This window comes from Erpetoichthys calabaricus, chromosome 2 (assembly GCF_900747795.2).
Source record: "Erpetoichthys calabaricus chromosome 2, fErpCal1.3, whole genome shotgun sequence".
In the NCBI taxonomy this organism is placed as follows: Eukaryota; Metazoa; Chordata; class Cladistia; order Polypteriformes; family Polypteridae; genus Erpetoichthys; species Erpetoichthys calabaricus.
This window is the reverse complement of record NC_041395.2, coordinates 6,648,159-6,670,748: the sequence shown is the minus strand read 5'-3', so window position 1 is coordinate 6,670,748 and position 22,590 is coordinate 6,648,159. Positions and strand designations below refer to the sequence as shown.

The 22,590-nt window shown below is 43.5% G+C and overlaps 1 protein-coding gene across 1 annotated transcript; it reads left to right on the top strand.

Annotated features, from left to right (window-relative positions):
* Window positions 1-7,899: 7,899 nt before the first annotated feature.
* LOC127526861 (ETS translocation variant 3-like protein) lies at window positions 7,900-19,326 on the top strand. Its single transcript, XM_051924018.1, has 5 exons — window positions 7,900-7,991; window positions 9,360-9,611; window positions 16,190-16,358; window positions 19,001-19,109; window positions 19,220-19,326. The coding sequence occupies exons 1-5, from the start codon at window positions 7,900-7,902 to the stop codon at window positions 19,324-19,326; spliced, it is 729 nt and encodes a 242-aa protein (XP_051779978.1).
* The last annotated feature ends 3,264 nt before the right edge of the window (window positions 19,327-22,590 follow it).

Genomic DNA, 22,590 nt, shown 5'->3' with positions numbered 1-22,590 from the left:
TGTTTGTTTTAGGCTAATTGAGAGCCGGGCCAAATCCTGTTAAGAAGAGCCTTAGACGGGATTAGGATAACGGAGACACCATTACACGGGGGCTGGAGGACTTAGCACCCTGGCGGGGAAACATTGGAAAGGGCCAACTTCATCTTAGCAAATAAGGAACAACTGATCTATCTATTATATAGTGCCTTTCACATCTATCTATCTATCTATCTATCTATCTATCTATCTATCTATCTATCTATCTATCTATCTATCTATCTCTATTATATAGTGACTTTCATATCTATCTATCTATCTATCTATCTATCTATCTATCTATCTATCTATCTATCTATCTATCTATCTATCTCTATTATATAGTGACTTTCATATCTATCTATCTATCTATCTATCTATCTATCTATCTATCTATCTATCTATCTATCTATCTATCTTATTGACACACACACTTTCACACAAACACACACACCAGTTCTCTGATTTTGTTGGCTGCTGCAGTTCCAGTGACACACAGGTCTATGATCCAGACAGACCGATTTAAAATTTACTATATAAGGAACAGACATATAAATTGATCTAAAAGGTACTATATAATGAACAGGTAAATATGATGGGCGCTATATGAAAGATAGATGGGTAGATAGGAAAGTCACTATATAATGATCAGATAAGATATATGAAAGGCAATACGTAATTGCACATAAATAAGATAAACACTACAAGACAGATAAATGAATGCAAGGCACTATATAATCAGGAGATATAGATATATGTTAAAGTCACTATTTAATCAGATAGATGAAAGGCACTTACACATTTAATAATGGACACTATATAATGATCACATCGATAGATAGATAGATAGATAGATAGATAGATAGATAGATAGATAAAAGGTACTTTACATTTTATACATTAATAAAAATGACACTGTATAATGGTTAGATAGCTCTGAAGGGCACTAAATAATGATCAGAGATATAGAGATATGAAAGTCATCATATCATAATCAGAAGGATAGATGGATGAAAAAGACTATATAATTGCACATAAATAGAAGTCACTATATACTAATCAGATAGATCGATGAAAGGCACTATATAGTTAATACATAACGACACCATCATACCAGATCAGGTAGATAACCCGAAAGCCACTACACACTCGGCAGTATTTTGACGGAATCAAACGCCTGGTGTCTGGTCCCGGAGAGCACACGTCCGTCCGTCCGTCCGTCCGTCCGTCTGTCTGTCTGTCTGTCTGTCTGTCTGTCCGTCCGTCCGTCCGTCTGTCTGTCTGTCTGTCTGTCTGTCTGTCTGTCCGTCCGTCCGTCCGTCCGTCCGTCCGTCTGTCTGTCTGTCTGTCTGTCTGACGCGCGTTTCTCTCGAGGCTGCTGCTGCTCTCCTTTCTCCTCGGCTGTCTGGCCCAGGAGGTCTCAAATGAAGTACAAGCCCACCACAATGACACTAACAATTCCCCTCTCGCCGTTAAAAGGCTGGCAGCTGAACGGTTTTCAATTAGCCGGCTCCTCAGGGAGGTCTCAGTTATTAACAGCCGTGTCTTGGACTTTCCGCGGTGTTTGTACAGAATTAAAAGCCTCCTGGATCAGTTACTGACACGGTGGCCTCACTGAGATATGGGGACTCTGGGGACTTCTTCTTTTTTTTTTTTTAAACAGGGCCTGTTGCAGAACCTAAATAATGTGAAGTGAAGTCAGCCCTGGGGACAGTTTTAACCGAGGATTGTCGCATGTAAAGAGTTTTATGTAAAGATCTCGACGCTCAAACAGTCACTGGGTCATCTTTACGCATAACGTGAGCGATTTGCGCTCCGTATGGACGGAATGCCCGAAGCTCATCAAATAATTTGAGCTCCAAACTTTAGCGAAAGTGTCCTGATCTGCGTGATATCTGACCCAGTGCTTTGTAAAACGAGCTGACAAACACGAAATGACGGGCGGTGCGGTGGCGCAGAGGTCAGCGCTGCTTTCCGCCACCACCACGAGTCACAGGTCACTCGGTTTAAGCTTGAACCCGCACCCCGCAAGTCTCCCCTTTACAATAAGCCTGACATGTAAGGTTATTAATATTTACAGGTTTGTAGGCAGGTGTTCGGTTTCCCCATTTTTGTCCTCTTCTCTTCCCAGGTGTACCTCCAGTGGAGCGCCATTGGTGGACCCCTCGTTAGCCCCCCCGATATTCCGCATTAATCGTCCTCTTCTATACCTGCGATGTAATGAGGTACGGAGAACCTGCAGTGGAATCTTATTTGTTTGTTTGTTTGGTTGCTGATTGATTATCACTGGGCTGGTTTGTCTGGTATAAGTGGAAGAGTACTGGATAAGAATAAATCAGACTGAAAGGGAGCGCTCTGCCGTGTTCTCCACCCGCGTTAAACGGGTCCCGGTGTGGCAGGGTGGGAGGCGGCTGGACCCTGGCGCTTGATTGAAATGGACCCCCACTTGAAGAAGCACTCGTGGTCCAAAGGAAAACCGCAAAGTCCGACTGAGGACAACGTTTGAATATGAAGTGATGAAGCTGCGTGGACACTGCATGGGACTTCAGCGACCGAGATGAACCCCGCTGTGGTCTCTTCAGTCATGTGCTGTGCAGACACGTCCTCGTGTGTGAATGGAAGTGAAAAGAAGGGGATTACAAGGACCAATCGACCATGGGGGTTAAGCAAACTTATTATCTCAAGGGTTTAGCGAGCCCGGGACGGCACGGCGTATTATGTCTGTAATTCGGAGCTTTCACTTATCCGCATCCGCAATCCTTTTAGGTGACCGAGTCGGGGGGGGAAGGGGCTTCAGATATAAATGGCACTCGGGGGTCAAATCTGACCACACGTATGTCCTCTTCGTTACGAGGGGCTCTGAACTGCCACTGCTTAAGAATTCGGACATCACTCTGAGAGAAAGTGTGCGTGCGCGCGCGTGCGTGACCGTAGGTGTGTGTGCGCGTGTGCGCGTACTCGGGACTCACTCCGCCCTCTGCATGACAAGGGAGTGACTTGATCAGTATCAGTCCGCACCCGTCTATCTATCTATCTATCTATCTATCTATCTATCTATCTATCTATCTATCTATCTATCTATCTATCTATCTATCTATCTATCTATTATATAGTGCCTTTCACTTATAGTAAGAATTAATTTCACTCTATTTATAGAGTTCCTTTCCTATCTATTTTATCTATCTATCATATAGTGCCTTTCATATCTATCTATCTATCTATCTATCTATCTATCTATCTATCTATCTATCTATCTATCTATCTATCTATCTATCTATCTATCTATCTATCTATCGTTTATCTGCTTCACTCCATCACTCTTCAAAGGTGAAAAAACGTTATTCACTGACAGGTAAGATCAATTGAATATGTATTTTTTCATTCTAACGCTGTGCAAAAATTTTTATAAAATTACAATAGTAATAAACTTGACTTGTTTAATTACAACAAGTAATATTTATAATAACACCGTCGGAACCGGCTACCCTAAATTGGATGAAACGAGAGAATGTTGGTTTCCTTTTGATATTATGAGTAAAGCAGCAGTATGCTAATATTGTTATTACATCAGTCATTAATCTACAGTCATTTAGTCGGAGTACTTTTAATATAATTTTGTTACTAGATAGACAGACACTGAATCAGTAACAAAGCAAAACGCGCGCTACTGCCGACTCCTTATAAATAAATAGTGAGAGTAAGAACACAATTGACACAAGCAAATCAATGCAATTCTTCATATCTATATATATATATATATATATATATATATATATATATATATATATATATATATATGAATTATATGGTCTGACACTTTTTAGAGTGCCGCCTATCCGATGAATTCGATTCAATGTCTTGAAGCAACCAAAACTGAAGGCGCGTCGCCGACTTAAAACGGACGAAAGCGTCAGTGGACGATGAGGTTGTTTGTGTTACTTATAAATGTGCTACAGATAATAATAATAATACACTATTATTGTTATTATTATTATTATTATCACAACATCAATATTTTATTTCTGTAGCACGTTTTCGTACAAGGTATGTTGCTTAAAGTGCGTTACAAGAAGTGGAGAGAAAATAATATTACAATTGCAAAAGATAAATAAAACGAAATAAACAAACAAACATAAATAAATAAATACGAGCCTAACATAATATAAACAAGTAAATAATGGCAATATGCTACGTATACTAATACACACACAGATAGATAAGATATACAGAAGGGGACAAGTAGGTTTACAGTTGTGAATACCCGAAAAGCGAAGTACTTTCTTGTATTATTATTCATTAATTATTGTATTAATTGTCGTCGTATTATTATTATTGCTTTTAGCAAGAAAACTACCAGAATAACTTGATTGTCTTTTTCCATACGAACAACTGTAAACCTGCTTTTGGCCACCCCGTATACATGGGCTACATATTGTGCAAAAAAACGATCAAACCAGGTCATTTTAATGCTGCAGTTTATTATTATTATTATTATTATTATTATTATTATTATTATTATTATTATTATCATAGCGGCGCTCTTCCAGTTATGTACCCACAATCATTTCAGGACTTAAACCGAAGACGCGCCTCATAGCGACAGCGCGCGATGCTGAACCCCACAAAGTGTCCGCGTGTCCTGAGCTCGGATGGCCGCGACTGTCAGTTCGCGTTTAACGGCTTTGAGGGTCTGGGGAGGCTCCGCTCGTTTTCTTGAGTTTGTTTCAGGACTTTGGACGGCGCTCTTTCAGTGCAGCTGCTGTAGACGATGAAAGGGCAGATGACTTCTCTTTTATTCGTTTATACGTTTAATTACAGTTTGTTTATTTTGTTCACTTCTTTAGGCTTGCAGACACTTAAACATCCTTTCATTGATGTATGCAATTACAAAACTTGAACCAACTTTTTAAATGTTTGTTTTAACCCGTTTTTGTTTCGATACATCGTATATTAATTTTTTTTCTTTTTTTTTTGTAATAAGCACAACTGTAAAGCGAGCCGAGCGCACATCTTTTATTGTTTGCCTGTTTTAATTCCTAGGACTACGTCGACTGTTCCTCTTTTTTCCCGTCCAGGCCCCGGTAGCCCATGTAGTGCCGATGCAGTCACTCACGACTCCGTCACGCAATCTCGCACTAAACTGGGGCGCGCAAGTCAGCATGGGACGCCTTAAACACGTGACCGTCCCTTAAAAATGAGCGGCCAGGCGTCAAAAAACGGCCAGGAGCGGCAAGCTGCTGACAGACAGACAGACGGGTGGTCTCAGTAAAATGAAGGCAGTCAGCAATTTTAATATTACACTGAGTTTATAATTTACACCTTAAAAAGGAGTCAAATCAACACAAGTGACACTAAATAGCCAAGTGGTGCAATTTTTAGCTAACAAACCTATAACACGTATTTACCGGTATACGATTAACAACAACACTTAACTGCACTAAAATACAGCAAAAACGTTAAGAGACAATCATTTTGTTCATTGAATTAACTGCAAGGAAGTAACTCAGGGTGTCTAGTGGAGAAGGACGTGCTGCTTTTCTGATGTCAGCGGCGCCACAGTTTGGCCAGCGTATCAAAAACAACTCCGCTCAATAAATAAATGATTAAATAAATAAACGAGCTTCCATAACACACCAGGCGCTCAGAACTCACTGCTGATGATTTCGCTGACCATCCTTACACGGTCGCTTCTTACAATGCAGAAAATACACGGGGCGTCATAAGGGAGAAGTTGCCGCGTTTCTACGAAGGGGGCGTTGCCTTATGCAAATATGCCAACTTTATGCAAATTGTACCACTGCGCGTTTACGACAATTCAACGATTATTCATAAAATAGCCTGGCACATCACATTATACTTTGTTTGTCCCCAAGAAGAAACCACAGTTTTATAGAATAAATAAGATAAATAAAACAAACAACAACCCTCCCACAAACAACTCATTGATGTTGACAATTCAAACTTTGTTTAAATGTAACTCATTATTTAAACCCTTTATTGCAGTACAGTTTTTAAACTGTAAAATGAACGGTTCATGTCATGTATGGTCAATGGAATTTATTTACAGTGAAGGTGACCGGTGCGGAGGCAGAGCCATCCACTGAGCCACCTGTCTTCACCAAGTTATGCTCATAAAAGATGAAAATACTGAAAAATACTTTTTAAATGAATTTCCTAAAGCTCCAAGTGATGCTAACATGAGTAAATGATAATAAATAAGTTTAGTGAACTCAGATGTTTATGATAATGATGATGATGATGATGATTTCAGATCAGTTAAACAAGACATGCAGTGCAGCTGTGCAGCTGACCCGGGCACCCAAGTTGGCACTCCATACTGGATGAGAGGTGAGGCCTTCACCGTTGTGATGACATTTACTTTTATAATGCAACTGGTGATAATTGCTTAAAGTGAGGTGATCCATTAATCTATTATTAATAATCACATTAATTGAGATTGTCAATAATATTATTGATAATTGCATTAATTGAGGTGATCCACACTGTATTAGTAATACTCACATTACTGATATAATCAATAATTGTATTGATAATTGCATTAATAGTGGTGATCAATAACTGTATTAGTAATAATCATACTAATTGATACAATCAATAATTGAATTGACAGTTGTATTAACGGTTTGATTAAAAATTGCATTATTGATTAAATCAATATTTTTATTGATAATTGCTTTAATTTAGGTGATTAATAACAATTATTAATAATCCCATTAATTGAGATCACATTATTGATACAATCAATAATTTCATTGATTGAGCTGAAAGATAATTGTATTTTTAGCAGTCATGTTGATTGAGATCATTGCTAGCTTTTTTGATATTTACATTAATTGAGGTGATCAGTAGCTATTATTAATAATTATGTTAATTTAGATAGTCATTAATTGTATTGATAATCACATTAACTGACATCACCGTTAATCATATTGATAATTGCATTCACTGAGGTGATTGATAACTGTGCCGTGCTCTTATTGATTGTGTTACTAACAGTTATGCTGGTTGTTATAATCCGTCCTTGTAATAACTGCCGTGATTTTTGATCGGTGGGCTCTTTACTTACCCCCAGCAGTGGAGTTTCCCTAATGGTGGGAGGTCTCGCCGTCACTAAGTTCTCTCTTTGGGAGTCACAGCCCTAAGGCTCCCGGGGTTCAAATTGGGGTCTCTACCTCTTGGTGTGGGGTCTGCATGTCCTCTCAATGCCTGAAGATTTGCTTTCAGGTTAAATGGTCAGCAGGGCTTGAGGTGGGTTGATGTGCACCAGTACAGAGTGGTGGCACGTCTTCATTTTTGGCTGTGGTGTGGCAGCAGTCTTTGTTGACTGGCAGCAGAGTTTTGTGGCATCACAGATGTGACAGCTGGTGTCATCCTATAACGCTCAGGTTCACAAAGTGACGTCTAAAACTTGGAGGAAATTTCCTTCCCAGTCCGTACCTGCTGTGCCCTTTTGGTCCTGTCACACTGAAGGGGGCACTCATTCCCAGAGCTGGGCCTTAAGCTGTAGATATGTTTGCCCCCATCAGCTCCACACAACATGAAGACTGGAATTAGAAATTTGTCCAAAAATGAATTGCATTTAAAAATACAGTGGCAAGTCTTGTATATCACTTTTAATGTCTAGTGTGCCCCCCCCCCCCCCCGCCCCTTCCACTGGAGGGGACACTTATTTCAGTAGCTGGAGTAAATGTGTGCCCCCCATCTGCTGCTCGCAGAATGAACACTGGAGAGATGAACATGTGTCCCATTCTTCTAATAATCTTCCAGGGCACTGATATGCCACCCTGCTCTCCGGTGTCCGAAAAGCCAAGGGTACCCCCCCCACCCCCCCAAAAAAAAATTCATGTATATAAGGTGCTCAAAATGGCCAAGGGGACCCTGCTGTCCTATCAGATTGAAGAAGATAATGGCTTGCAAAACAAGCAGGTTGAGCCCTCAAACCAGCAGTGGAAACTGTAAGGGGGATAACAGCCCTACATGCACCCACCATAATGAGGCAAGTTATTGATAACTGCAAGGGGGTTTGTTTTTTGGGTCCAGCGCTGCTCGGGGCATGGCCTCTGAGGTCGAGGCCCACGTGTAATCGATGTGTGGGAGCAAATCCTTCTCCAGTCTGTGGATACCAAATCTTCAAAGTTGATCCTTGAGCTCTTTTCTCGCGTGTTACTTTTGGTTTTGATCCTCTTGTTCTCTCGACCTCGATTATTGTCTCTCATATTTGGTGTCGGTATCGTTGTGCTTTATTTTTTTTTATTTTGTTTGTTTTTCTTATGCACACCTCTTCCAGTTTCTGCTCTAACGTTTACCTGCCAGTTTGCTGACTGAACATTGTCATGTTAGGCGAGGAGGAGTGAGACGCTGACTAGAGAGAGAACCACCTGTGCACTTCTGGCACTCATCATCTGAAGACACCTAAGAACATGAGAAAGAAGACGCCTTCAGCTTAAGCGACATGATGTCGGGCGACCAATCGCTTTCATTAAAACAGGCATTTAGGTGACCCAACCACAGCAGTGACAGAGCTTGTCCTAAATGGTACTCTCAATCCACCCCAAAGTGCCCTACATGGAGCAGACGCATGACGTCCATTTGTTTTACAGTCTAAGTTCAGAAGAGATAAGGGTCGTGTGGTATACCAGCATGGAAAAAGTAGCGAAAAATCCAAATTTCAAAACGGTATGGTACCGGCATTTTGGGATTTTTGGACCCAGATGTAAGCTTTGAGCTTTCCTCTCAATCCCTCAACACTCGCTATTGCAATTGTAGAAAAAACATCTGTTTTGTGGAGTTCATGGAACGAAACTACACACTTCAGAACAATGGGACTTCACAGTACCAACCCTCACACCACCCCCAACCTGCATTGCTTCGACATGATTGGGACCTCACGACTATCCAGAGGGAAGCGGTGCGTAGTGTGGCACACCAGGGAAGCTGCTGTAGGACAGGGGGTTTGGTGCTACCCGTTATTTGCATCAGAACAGTTTGGGTCTGAAATCCGGTATGAATAACAAAGTCAAAATTTTAGTACCAATCCAACTCTAGAGGAGATTTGGATTATTTTAGGACTTTCCATTTTGTGTTGAGTGTTAGCCAGCGCCTGCTCCAACAGTAAGAGACACCCGGGTTGTGGTGCCAGTCCATCTGACTGCCCACTTGTGCTCACCAACTGCCACTCACTTGCTCTGAGACTGTTGCCCTTTCAGTATGTCATAGTAGTGAGCAAGCTGGAGACCACACTAAAAACACACGTGCCCAGATTCTGAGAGGGTCTAGGTTACCCACTGTGCCACCATGTCTTACTTGTTTTGCTTTGTTTTATTTTTCCCTCCTAAAGGCGTTGTGTTCCCTGAATGGGCCTATAAACCTGAATGGACCCCAGGCTCCAGGCAGATCCAGCTTTGGCATTTCATCCTTGAGCTCTTGTCACGAGAAGATCTGAACTCCTCTGTGATCAGCTGGCAGGGTGACTGGGGTGAATTTGTCATTCGTGATCCCGAGGAGGTGGCTCGACTTTGGGGAGCTCGCAAGGGGAAGCCGCACATGAATTACGACAAGTTGAGCCGGGCACTCAGGTAGGAAAAAGAATGTAAAACTGATTGTACACTGATTTAAAATAGCTGGTCTTCATCCTAAAAGTATTAAAAAATAAAACAAGTGAGTTGGAGTCGTATGAAGGAGAATAGAATTATGACATCATAGCAGTGACAGAAACCTGGCTAAATAACAAAGATGGTGATGAGCGGAACATTGATGGGTACACATTTGTTTAGGAAGGATAGACGGAACAGGTGGGGTTGCTGTTTATGTCAAACAGAATTTAAAGGAAAGTTGGATGATGAGCCCATCTTAGTGAGGACATCTGGCTTCATCTGGAAAGCATTAGGGAAAGAGGTCTTAGTTTAGGAGTGTGTTACAGACCACTCAATGCAGACTTCAACACACATTTTTTATTACTAATATTTAAAAGGTGTTTACAGGGGGATATTATAGTCATGGGGGACTTTAATTATCCAAATATTAACTGGGATAACCTTGAAGATGGAGGAGCACAGGAGATGTAATCAGTGACTGTTTTTTAACACAGCATGTTAAAGCACCAACACGGGGTGAAGCCTGTCTGGATTTAGTATTTTATAATAATCAGGATAGAACTGAGGGTGTAGAGGTGATTGGACCATTAAGGTCACGTGACCATACTACTGTATAATACAATTCTTAGTATTTTGTAAGAGTGCAAATGCAAAGACTAAAATTGTAGGAAGGGCAAATTTTGAGCAAATGCGACAAAGTCTAAGGAGGGTGGACTGGGATAAGCTTTTAAGTGTGGAGACAGTGGAGGAGCAGTGGAACAGGTTTAAAACCGTAATGCAGGACAGATACAGACCTATATTTGGAATTAATAGGAAACTTAAAAAACTCCACAGTGGGTTAATAAAGAGTTAAAAATGAAGCTGCAAAAGAAAAACAGACGACTAAGGTGTATAAGATTAATAACTGTAAAGTGAATCACAGAGCGTAGGAGAACATGAGGGGCAACCATTAAGAAGGATATTAGGGAGGCTAAAAGACAGTTGGAGAGGAATATAGCAGATAAGGAGAAAGACGACCCTAAGAGATTCTTTCAGTATTTTAGTAGTAAAAGAAAAGTCAAGGAGGAGGTGAAGTACATCAGAAATAGTAAAGTAGAATTAAAAATACAGACAGTGAAATAGCGGACGTCCTAAACTTACATTTTTCTGAGGTCTTCACAAGTGAGCAAGTCGATAACCTCAGAGCAGTAACAGGGACTACTAAGGAGGTACTGAGGGATTGTAGAGAGAGAAGAGCAGCTGAGATTAAATAAGCTGAAATCAAACCAATCACCAGGATCAGATAATATGGACCCTCGAGTTCTTAAGGAGGCTAGTGAGTACAGATATAAACCCTTGACGCATATTCTAGGAAGTCACTGAGCAGTGGTGACCAGCAGGGGGCTGTTTGTTTCTGCTGCTATTTTTAATATATAGAAATGATTTAGATAGGAATATAAAGAATAAGCTGGTAGAGTTTGCAGATGATGCCAATCTTGGAGGATTAGCAGATAATTTGAAAACCGTTATATCATCACAGAAGGACTTGGACAGCAGACAGGCTTGGGCAGATGAAATTTAATGTCAGTAAATATAAAGAATTACACATAGGAAGGAAAAATGTTAGGTGTGAAAATCGAGTGTCCACCTTATGAGAAGGATTTAGGAGTCGTAGTGGACTCTAAGCCATCATCTGCCAGACAGTGTTCAGAAGCCATTCAGAAGGGTAACAGAATGTCAGGTTATATAGCGCCTTGATGTGTGAGTATAAGTCACAGGAGGTTCTGCTCAAGCTTTATAACACACTGGTGAGGCCTCATCTGGGGGCCTGTGTGCAGTTTGGGTCTCCATGTCACCAAAAAGGACATAGCAGCACTACAGAAGGTCCAGAGAAGAGCAACTAGGCTGATTCAGGGCTACAGGGGATGAATTATGAGTGCAGATTAAAAGAGCTGAGCCTTAAGGAGATGAAGAGGAGACCTGACTGAAGTGTTTAAAATTATGAAGGGAATTAGTCCATTGGATCGAGACGGTGACTTTAAAATAAGCTCATCAAGAACACGGGGACACCATTGGAAACTTGTGAAGGGGAAATTTCACACAAACATTAGGAAGTGACCATTCATCTGATGAACTGGTAAAAAAATTGAACAAATGTGGCATTTGTAAAAGTTTGGGCCCCCTTTCAGCTGTACTATCTCAGAACGTGTTAAGCCTTTATTGTGGTCTGGCTTAGCTGGTCAGGACTTGTCATTTAGATGGTCAGTTGATGACCACTCCAGAGCCAAATGAATCCTTTAATAATTCATTCATTACATTGATATAGCGCTTTTCTCACTACTCAGAGTGCTCTCCACACAGTGAGGAACCGGGAAGCGAACCCACAATCTTCCACAGTCTCTTTGCTGCAAAGCAGCAGCACTACCACTGCGCCACCTGTGACTCTTCAAACACTGTGCAGCAACTGACTGAGGGTCTAAAAGCAGAACTAACTGATGCCTACAAAGCAGGAGAAAGTTCTAAAATGATGTCCGAGAGCTTCCAGCTAGCAGCTTGAAATGTCATTATGAAACAGGCAGTTCAGGGGGACCACGTAGGTCAAGACTCAGAAAACTTTCAGGTAGGACATTTCATATATTGTGCAAGGGCACACAAGTCCCTAAAAGCACTTCCAAAAATGACCACTAGGGGAGGGGGAATCCTTCAAACCTGGTTAGTAACAAAGGTGAACGATAAGAAAGGTTTCAGTCCTACAAAACAGTGAAGAGCACAAAGGACACAAAGGGTTTGTGGAGACAATAAGGCAAAGTCTCAAAAAAATCACCAATCTAAAGTGAGGTGAAGACATTGGGCAGAAGGTGAAAAATCAAAAAGCACCAAACATATTCAACATGAACCAGCAGAAACTGGGAGAGGAGGGCAGAGGGCAGTCCCTACTGCTGATTGGCAGGTGGCCCCACCTCCTGGGGGACCACCCACAAAACACAGGCAGCTTGTGTACAAAGGCAAAGCCAAAATTAAAGAATGGTGCAAATAATCAAAATTAAAGAATCAAAAATGAACAAAAGAGACAGCAAACACGAACTTGAACCCCAGGCAGGGGAGGAGCCTTACATAAAATATATTATTATTATTATTATTATTATTATTATTATTATTAACCTTGGTTGAGACATGATGGAAAGAAGCTAAACACCCCGTATGACTTCCTCGGACGAGAAAGGAATGGTGGGGTACTTGGTGTCCTACTGTGCAGCATTACTTACATGGACGTGACATTCATTGAGAAGCCATCAGGAGGAAACCTTAGCAGCGATCCCATCATAAAAAACAAAAAAACCATCTGACTGAAGACAGAGGGACCAGATGTCATGGAGAGAACGGTTTGTCTCCAACCACAAAAGGTTTGTTTGGAGAAAGTTAAATAAATCAATAAATAAAGGAGCCAGCATTCGAAGAAAAGAACACAAAGGCGGATCTGCAATGACGGCCAGCAGCACAGCAAATAGCGGATTCCACCAAACATCAACAGATCCTCAAGGAGAATGTTAAGACAGTCAGACGGGGAAAAAATGGATGGCTTCTACAACGATCCAAAAACACATTTGGAAGTCAACGATGAAGTACCTCAAGAAGCACAAGGTGGAGGTTTGGCCCTCACAGTTCCCAGACTACTGGAGATCTTAAATGTGCTCTGCACGGAAGAATATCTCGCAGCTCAAAGCGATCCGCCGAGAAGAATTTGGAAACACATTTCTGAAACAAGAATTCAGAGACTCCTAGGTGGCTACCAAAAACATGGTGTGGAATATTAGGGCCATACCGCTGCCCGAAGCCGAACGCAGACAGGCACAGGGACACAAGTCCAAAAGCAACACGCACTCTCGTCCCTTTTGTTGCCCTTACGGCACACAGCGCACACAGTTCTCCACAATAATCTTCCGTCCCTTCTCTCCTTCTCCTCGACCTCCCGACTCTGACTCCTTGAATGGAGTGAGGCGGCCTCTTTTATAGAAGTACTCCAGATGCTCCAGATGATCCTCTTCTGGCAGCACTTCCGGGCAGGCCTGAGGAGAGTGAGGGGGTGCAGCCGGTACATCACTGTGGGGCCCATGAAGCCCAAAGTGTCCCATCATTTTTAGTATAATTTGAACATAGAGTACTGTACAAAAGTTTTAGGCAGGTGTGAAAAAATGCTGTAAACAAAGAATGCTTTCAGAAATATAAATAACGATTATTTCTTGTTATCAATTTACAAAATGCAAAGTGAGCGAACAAAAGACAAATCTAAATCAAATCAATATTTGGTGTTCCTACCTTTTGCCTTCACACCAGCATCAATTCTTATCGGTCCACTTGCACAAAGTCAGGATTCTAGTCAGGTGTCTGATCAACCAATTCTACCAAACAGGTGCTGATGATCATCAATGTCACACGTAGGTTGAAACACAGTCATTAACTGAAACAGAAACAGCTTCAAACTGGGTGAGGAACAGCCAAACTCTGCTACCAAGGTGAGGTTGTGGAAGACAGTTTCATGTCATGGTAAGATTGAGCACAGCAACAAGACACAAGGTAGTTCTACTGCATCAGCAAGGTCTCTCCCAGACAAAGATCTCAAAGCAGACTGGGGTTTCAAGATGTGCTGTTCAAGCTCTTTTGAAGAAGCACAAAGAAACGGGCAACGTTGAGGATCGTAGACACAGTGGTCGGCCAAGGAAACTTAGTGCAGCAGATGAAAGACACATCAAGTTTATTACCCTTCGAAATCAGAAGATGTCCAGCAGTGCCATCAGCTCAGAACTGGCAGAAAACAGTGAGACCCAGGTACACCCATCTACTGTCCGGAGAAGTCTGGCCAGAAGTGGTCTTTATGGAAGAGTTTCAGCCAAAACGCCATACCTCCGACGTGGAAACAAGGCCAAGCGACTCAAGTATGCACACAAACATAGGAACTGGGGTGCAGAAAAATGGCAGCAGGTGCTCTGGTCTGATGAGTCAAAATTTGAAATATTTGGCTGTAGCAGAAGGCAGTTTGTTCGTCGAAGGGCTGGAGAGCGGTACAATAATGAGTGTCTGCAGGCAACAGTGAAGCATGGCGGAGATTCCTTTAACGTTTGGGGCTGCATTTCTGCAAATGGAGTTGGAGATTTGGTCAGGATTTATGGTGTTCTCAATGCTGAGAAATACAGGCAGATACTTATCCATCATGCAATATCATCAGGGAGGCGTATGATTGGCCCCAAATTTATTCTGCAGCAGGACAACGACCATAAACATATAGCCAAAGTCATTAAGAACTATCTTCAGTGTAGAGAAGAACAAGAAGTCCTGGAAGTGATGGTATGGCCCCCACAGAGCCCTGAGCTCAACATCATCGAGTGTGTCTGGGATTACATGAAGAGACAGAAGGATGTGAGGAAGCCGACATCCACAGAAGATCTGTGCTTCGTTCTCCAAGATGTGTGGAACAACCTACCAGCCGAGTTCCTTCAAAAACTGTGTGCAAGTGTACCTAGAAGAATTGATGCTGTTGTGAAGGGAAAGGGTGGTCACACCAAATATTGATTTGACTTCGATTTCTCTTTTGTTCATTCACTGCATAAAATAAATGATTAACACTTCCATTTTTGAAAACATTCTTTATTTACAGAATTTTTTCACACCTGCCTAAAACTTTTGCAAAGTACTGTATATTTATTTAATTCATTTCATTTTTATTGTATTTTTAAAAATTTTGCAAGTCTGTTTAGTTTCAAAATTAAAAAGGCACGCGGGTCACAGGGTACTTAGCAGCGGTCAACAGTTTACGACGTAAGAGACATTCATGAAGGCCGCCCTGGGAGAGAAGTCACGTGGTCTACAAGGGTATTCCCTGCTCGGTGGGAAGTGACGAGGAGGAGGGGGTTCCGGGCACAGTGAGAAAAAAGTCATCGGCCGGCAAACAAGTACGTCACTTAATCGCTGAGTTCTGAGTCACGAGGGCCCACACACCTTCTTTGGACCGGGGCCCGGATTTCTCTCGGTGGCCTTGCTTTCAGGTGTGGAGGAAGTGCTGCAGTCCATGGTCTCTGGAACTGTCCAGGCTACCTCTGACAGTGGCCACGGGTTTGGAGCTTAGAGGGGGGTTGGGGTTACCCTCTTGTGTTCCTGGGGGGGTGTATCGCCCCAAATATGTCCTCTTCCCCCGGTCCTTCCATCACAGGGGTGTCCCAGCCATCCGCCACAACGGGCATGCTGGGATTTTTGCAGAGGGGGGATGTTACTAAGTACTGACCTGGCAGGGGGCACAAACTTTTGCATATGCTACATTTACTATCATGTGAGTCATCACAGCACTTGCCATTTTGATGTTTTGAGTTGCTTTGCTGATGAAGTTGTTTTCACTTCAGACGTCTATAAAGTAAGTAATTTGGCCATCGGGGGGGCGGTTGGGTGTCTGAATTTTTGCATGGAATGGTAAACAGGATTTTTTTGAGAAAACGTAATTTCTTGTATACAGAACTCTCTCCATGACTTTCACTTTTGTAAAAGAAGAGTGTGTCGCCTCTCCCGTTCATTCTCGCCCCCTTTTACCGCAGGTACTACTACAACAAACGCATCCTCCACAAGACCAAAGGCAAGCGCTTCACCTACAAGTTCAACTTCACCAAACTCATCCTGGTCAATTACCCCAACTGGTGCAGCCGACTTCCACCCAGAGTTGCGGGAGGCAACGCCTGCCAGCCGGACCCCACCACACAAAACCAGGTGAGCCCCCCCTTGCACCTTTGAGGCTTCTTCTGTGTGATCATGAGGTACATGGAGTCCACGCATCATACAGTCGATCCTGAAAGTCTTGAGACTCCACCACCTTTTACTGTGTTGGAAATTTCACCTGAAATGGCTAACGTTGACATTTATCAGTCTGCACTCAATGACCCACCCTGGCGAGGTGACAACATGTCTTCAGAAAGGTCTGACAATGCAGTAAACGTCAAGAACTGAAATCTGGCTTTTCTCGAAGTCTTCATACCCTGTTGGCTTTGATGCCCCTTGAGAGGTGCCCTGAACTTGAGTGGAGTCCACCTGTGGCGAATTGACTGGACCTCATTTAGGTGGAGCGGTGTGTAGACGGTCACACCATTCACACTGCATGTCAGGACAAAAACCAAACCGTAACGTTCCAAAGAATTCCCTGTAGACCCATCCATCCATCCATTATCCAACCCGCTATATCCTAACTACAGGGTCATGGGGGTCTGCTGGAGCCAATCCCAGCCAACACAGGGTGCAAGGCAGGAAACAAACCCTGGGCAGGGCGCCAGCCCACCGCAGTCCCTGTAGACCCCAGTGATCAAATTGTGGTGAGCCAAAGAGCAGGGTAAGGAGATAAAGCCATTGCTAAGGCTCGGAGTGTTCCCAGGAGGTCTCAACAAGCTGTGGAATGGAAGAAGTTTGGAACCATCAGGACTCTTCCTAAGAGTTGGCCATTGAGCTTTAGTCAGGGAGGTGACCACAAACTCAATGGTCACTCTAACAGAACTTCAGAAGTCCTCTGCTGAGGTGGAAGACCATCTCAGCAGCACCCCACCATTTATGGCAGAGTGGCTAGAAGGAAGACACTCTTGAGTAAAATGCACTTGGAGGACAATGAGAGTGTGAAGACAAATACTCTCTGGTGTGATGAGACAAAAACTGAACTCTCCGGGCAGAACTCCAAGCAATGTGTCTGATGATGGCCTGGCACTACTCATCACCTGTTTAATACCATCTCTATGGTGTAGCAGCATGGTGGTGGTGGGCATCATGCTATGGGGGAGCAAGGACAGGGAGACTAGTCAGAATTGACCAAAGGTGCTGGTGGAAGAAAACCTGCACCAGAGTGTACAACCTCTCAGACTGGGGTGACGGTTCACCGTTTCAGCATGACAATGACCTGAAGCACACAGCTTACACAACACAAGGGTGGCTTCAGGACAAGTCTCAGAGGGGTCCTTGAGTGGCCAGGACTCCAACATCATAGAACATCTGCGGATAGACCTGAAGATGGCAGTTTACAGATGCTTCTAATCTAATCCAACATTTAAAAAAGCCTCATGTGTACTTGTGTATAGAAGCTTCCAGAATTCACTCCGCATGCCAGGACAAAAAGCAAGCCATGAAGTCCAAGGAGGTCTCTCTAGACTTGGACCCCACAGAACATGTGGGGAGAGACCTGAAGATGGCCATCTGCAGACGCTTCCCATCCAAACTAATGATAAGCTTGTGGGGATCTGCCAGGATGAATGGGGTCAACTGCCCAAATCCAGAAGACTGAAAGCTGCCCAAGGGGCTTGTACAAGTTACTGAATTAAGGGTCTGAATATTTCTCTAAATGAAAGATTTCAGTTTTGGATTTTTAATAAATTTGTAACATTTCTGAAGACAAGTTTGTACTTTGTCATCAGGGGCTGGCAAGTGTACAGTAGACTGATGGGCAAACCTGGCACAGTTATCCTATGGGGCTGCAAGTGATAACAACCATAAAAAGTTGGGGATGCCAACTGGGCCAACAGCGAACAGAAAGCAAAGCAGCAGATCCACAAAGAAAGTGGGCGATTGCCTCCTGTTCACCCTCCAGCAGCCTTAGACAAAGAGCCCACAGGCTTTGGGGGGCTCCAGTCTGTCAGGCGCTCAGGTCCAAAATGCAAGGCCACCTTCTGGGGACGTCTGCCTTTCTATATTTACTTAGACCGGAAATTGGCTTCTCAGGCTCCACTGTTCTCAATGGGCGGCTTCTCGGCTCTTGGTGCTGTCAGGGGAAAAAAGTTAGACAAGGCTGTTAGCGACAGCGCCCCCTCTTGTTCCGGGGTGGTACTGCGTACCTTGGATGAGCCTGGAAGGCGACCCTCCTGTGACAATCCATTTCAAATTTAATCTGCAAGACAATAAAGTATGTAGAAAGTGAAGGGGTCTCAAGACTTTGTGAACTGACTGGAAGGATCACCCAAAAGTCTACATCATGTTGTTCATCCATCCATCCATCTGTTTATCGATTCCAGTTCTGGGGTACTGGGAGTCAGAGCCTGGCAGCATTACATGCAATGCAGGAATTGGCTCTGGATGGGATGCCAGTCTATCATATGACACACTTACTTAAACAGGACCAGTTTAAACCACTTTGGGATGTGGAAGGCAAAAAAAATGAGTGAATGAGGCATTGAACCCGGGTCTCCAGATCTCTGGGCACTGCACCAAGCCAGCCACCCTGCACATGGGCATTCATAGTTTTGCTGGTTAATGTTAATGTCTGCAATGTAAAGTAAATTAAGGTTCAGTAAACCAAAGTCATTTAAGCTGAGAAGACGCACCACATCCTGTGGGCACTCCCAGCATTCACCCATTTTATGTTGTGCCCATTTGTTTTCCAGCTGATACAGAACTTGCTTTCATCCCAAACGGTCTTCGTTGATCAGAGAGCAAGGCAGCCTCCTCATGAAATGACGTCTTCCCTTTTGGACGCGACACCAAAGGGCGCAGGTAAGACAGAGACGGCGCGTGTGCTGCTGGTGCCAGTCCTTCATGGACAAGACAAGGGATCATGTCGTTTAGTGGCCACTTAACATGACGTGTGTCTGCACTGGCATCAGATGACTTCGGGTGTGTGGTGAAGTGCCCTGCCATGGACAGGAATGAGATACGCTCTTTGTGTCTCATGTCCTTGAAGGGAGTTTTAGAATGGATGGATGACCCATAGAAGCAGACGCGGCTCCAGGGGGGTCATTTAGCTGGGCTAAGCCCCCCCCCCCCACCCGACCGCCTACACTGTCTAGAGTGACTGGCATTTAAAGTGAGGCGACAAGGTGATCACCTCAGACAGCGCGTTGGTAAAGGTGACTACCAGGATCCTGGGACTGTTTGTAAATTACTGACATGTTATTTTTCTGGTTCGAGATTTGAGCTGCACATCGTGATTTGGGGGGTTTCAACACCGAGGAATCTGATGAAACCCTTTGTTTTAAAGTTCAGGCCATTGTGGTTTTTGTTCACCCGCACTCTTTGGCCAGGTGTTGTGCCATAAGGGGCGTGGCTTCAGAGGTCGTGACCCTGCCAGTCATTACTCATCAGGATCCAAGTCAAGTCCAGCTGCAGACGAGACACACTGAAGCCTCAGGCTTACTCCACGACCTGAGACGCTCTGATGACGCCCCTTTTAGCCCCCGCCCATTTCATGTTGCACTGGTATGAGGGCGAATGGGCAGCACCCACGTCCCTCACCTCAGGCGGCGTTCTGAAAATTGCTGCACTCACCAGCAGGCACACTCCATTTCTGTGGCTGGCCTCACACTCGTATTATTTAGTGTTTAGGCCCCAAGTTCAGGTGTACATGTTGGACTTTTATCACACCATAACCCACCCCCAGCATTTCAAATGCCACCTTGCCATTTTTTTACTTTGGTGCTGGGGCTGCATATAAGTGAGTGAGTGTGTTGGCATCCCCTGTGACACACTGGTGTCCCATCCTGGGGTGTCTCCTGCCTTGTGCCCAGCACTGTTGGGTTTATGTTTGGCACCCTGTCACCTTGAAACTGAAAACGTGAGTTCAGAAAATCCATCCATTGCTTCACTTATCCAGTGCCCAGTGTAGCGGGTCCATTGCCAGTGCCTGTAGCACTGGGCACCATTAAGGGCCCTGGACAGGGCACACTCAAGCATAATCAAACAGGGGCCAATTTAGAGATGCCAGGCTAAGCTAAAGGCTAACTGCGTATCTTATGGATGTGGTAGGAAAGCGGGAGGACCAGCTGCAAACCCACCCAGACACACACAGGGGTGCAAACCATGCGCAGAGAGTGTCTGGGATTTGAGGTCAGCTGTCTATCTACCTGTGAGCCCTGGTTGGTCTTCTCCAGACACGAGGCTTAGAAATGAGGCCAGGAAGTCCAGTCTTGGTTTCATCAGACCTGAGAATCTTGTTTCTTATAGTCTGAAAGTCCTTTCATGGGCTGTGAAGGCCCAGATTGGTGGGAGTGTTGCAGTGCTGGTTTTCCTTCTGGAAGTTTCTCCCATCTCCACTGAGGTTCTTTACACCTCAGCCAGAGTGACCATGAGGTTCTTGCTCACCTGTCTTACCACGATTCTTCTTCCTCGAGTGTTCTAAACTTCTTCCATTTAAGAATTATGGAGGCCACTGCGCTCTTGGGACCCTTCAATGCTCAACACCTCGAAACAATTCGGTCTCTAAGCTCTTCAGGCAATTCCTTCAACCCCCATGGCTTGGTTTTTGCCCTTCTGTAGACAAGCCTGTGTCTTTCCAGTCAACTGAAGTGAGCACAGGTGGGCTCCAAACCACGTGTTAGAAAGATCTCGCTTGTAGCGGCACTACTGAGGAGTGGAAACTTCAACTCCCAGCAGTCCCTGCAGTGGCTCTGATTGGTCATCTGCTGAGGGTGCAGGGGCTGCTGGGGACAAGGAGGCTGGCGCCAGATTTAAAAGGAGGCCAATGATGCTGAGTGGTTGTTTTGTGTTGTTGAGTTGTCTGTCTGTCTGCCGTCTCGTTTACTGCCTGTGGATTCGGGTTTTGTCCTCAATGGTCTTCTGTCTGGTGTCTTCCTGCTGTCTGAGCATTTGTTGTCGTCTTGTGAAGAAAGAAGTGCTCCTGAACCCCTCACACATCATAATCTATTTAATATACTGTATATAAATATATAAATTTAAATATATATACATAATATATAGAAATTATTTAGATAGGAATATAAGGAACAAGATGGTTAAGTTTGCAGATGATACCAAGATAGCTGGATTAGCTGATAATTTGGAATCCATTATATCATCACAGAAGGACTTGGACAGCAGACAGGCTTGGGCAGATTTGTGGACGATGAAATTTAATGTCAGTAAATATAAGAATTACACATTGGAAGGAAAAATGTGAGGTCTGAATACACAATGGGTGGTCTGAAAATAGAGAGTCCACCTTATGAGAAGGATTTAGGAGTCGTAGTGGACTCATCACTGAGTTTAGAAGCCATTAAGAAGGCTAACAGACTGTCAGGTTATATAGCACCTTGATGTGTGGAGTACAAGTCACAGGAGGTTCTGCTCAAGATTTATAACACACTGGTGAGGCCTCATCTGGAGTCCTGTGTGCAGTTTGGGTCTCTAGGCTACAAAAAGGACATAACAGCACTAGAGAAGGTCCAGAGAAGAGCGACTAGGCTGATTCAGGGCTACAGGGGATGAGTTATGAGGGAAGATTAAAAGAGCTGAGCCTTTACAGTTTAAGAAAAAGAAGATTAAGAGGTGTCCTGACTGAAGTGTTTAAAAATCACTGTGTTACCCAGTCGACACGATACGTCAGTGCGTCCGCCATATTGTGGTAAACGTGGAAACCAGGTTTTCTGATGAAAAAACAATAACGTTTAAAACAGTATCGTTTACATACAACAGATTTTGGCGAATCGTTTAAATACAATTATTTATATCCATTTATACACTAATAATGGAAATTATCTATACTAATTAATAAAAGGCAAAGCCCTCACTGACTCACTGACTGACTGACTGACTGACTCATCACTAATTCTCCAACTTCCCGTGTAGGTGGAAGGCTGAAATTTGGCAGGCTCATTCCTTACAGCTTACTTTCAAAAGTTAGGCAGGTTTCATTTCGAAATTCTACGCGTAATGGTCATAACTGGAACCTGTTTTTTGTCCATATACTCTAATGGAGGAGGCGGAGTCACGTATCGCGTCATCACGTATTACGCCTCCTACGTAATCACGTGAAGTGAAAACAAGGAAGAGATTTACAACACGAGTCAAACGTGGGAACGAAGGTAAATGATGTTAATTGTTGAGTGTCTTTTAATACTTTGTAAGCATACATATTAACAGATGTGCAAGTAAACGTGTGCATTTACGGGGTGATTTCTCAGGCTTAAAGCTCAAAGTGATCACTCGAGTGAAGGCAGCTTCACAAAAAAACAGATCCTTAACAAACTGTTATTGGTATATT

What these genes read in the sequence shown, in the direction of transcription:
- LOC127526861 (XM_051924018.1), top strand. Translation starts at nt 7,900, where the DNA reads ATGGCCAAGGGGACCCTGCTGTCCTATCAGATTGAAGAAGATAATGGC. An exon ending in TCAAACCAGCAGTGGAAACT is followed by an intron (nt 7,992 to 9,359) that starts GTAAGGGGGATA and finishes CTTTGTTTTATT; the next exon opens with TTTCCCTCCTAAAGGCGTTG. An exon ending in CGCGACACCAAAGGGCGCAG is followed by an intron (nt 19,110 to 19,219) that starts GTAAGACAGAGA and finishes CACTGGCATCAG; the next exon opens with ATGACTTCGGGTGTGTGGTG.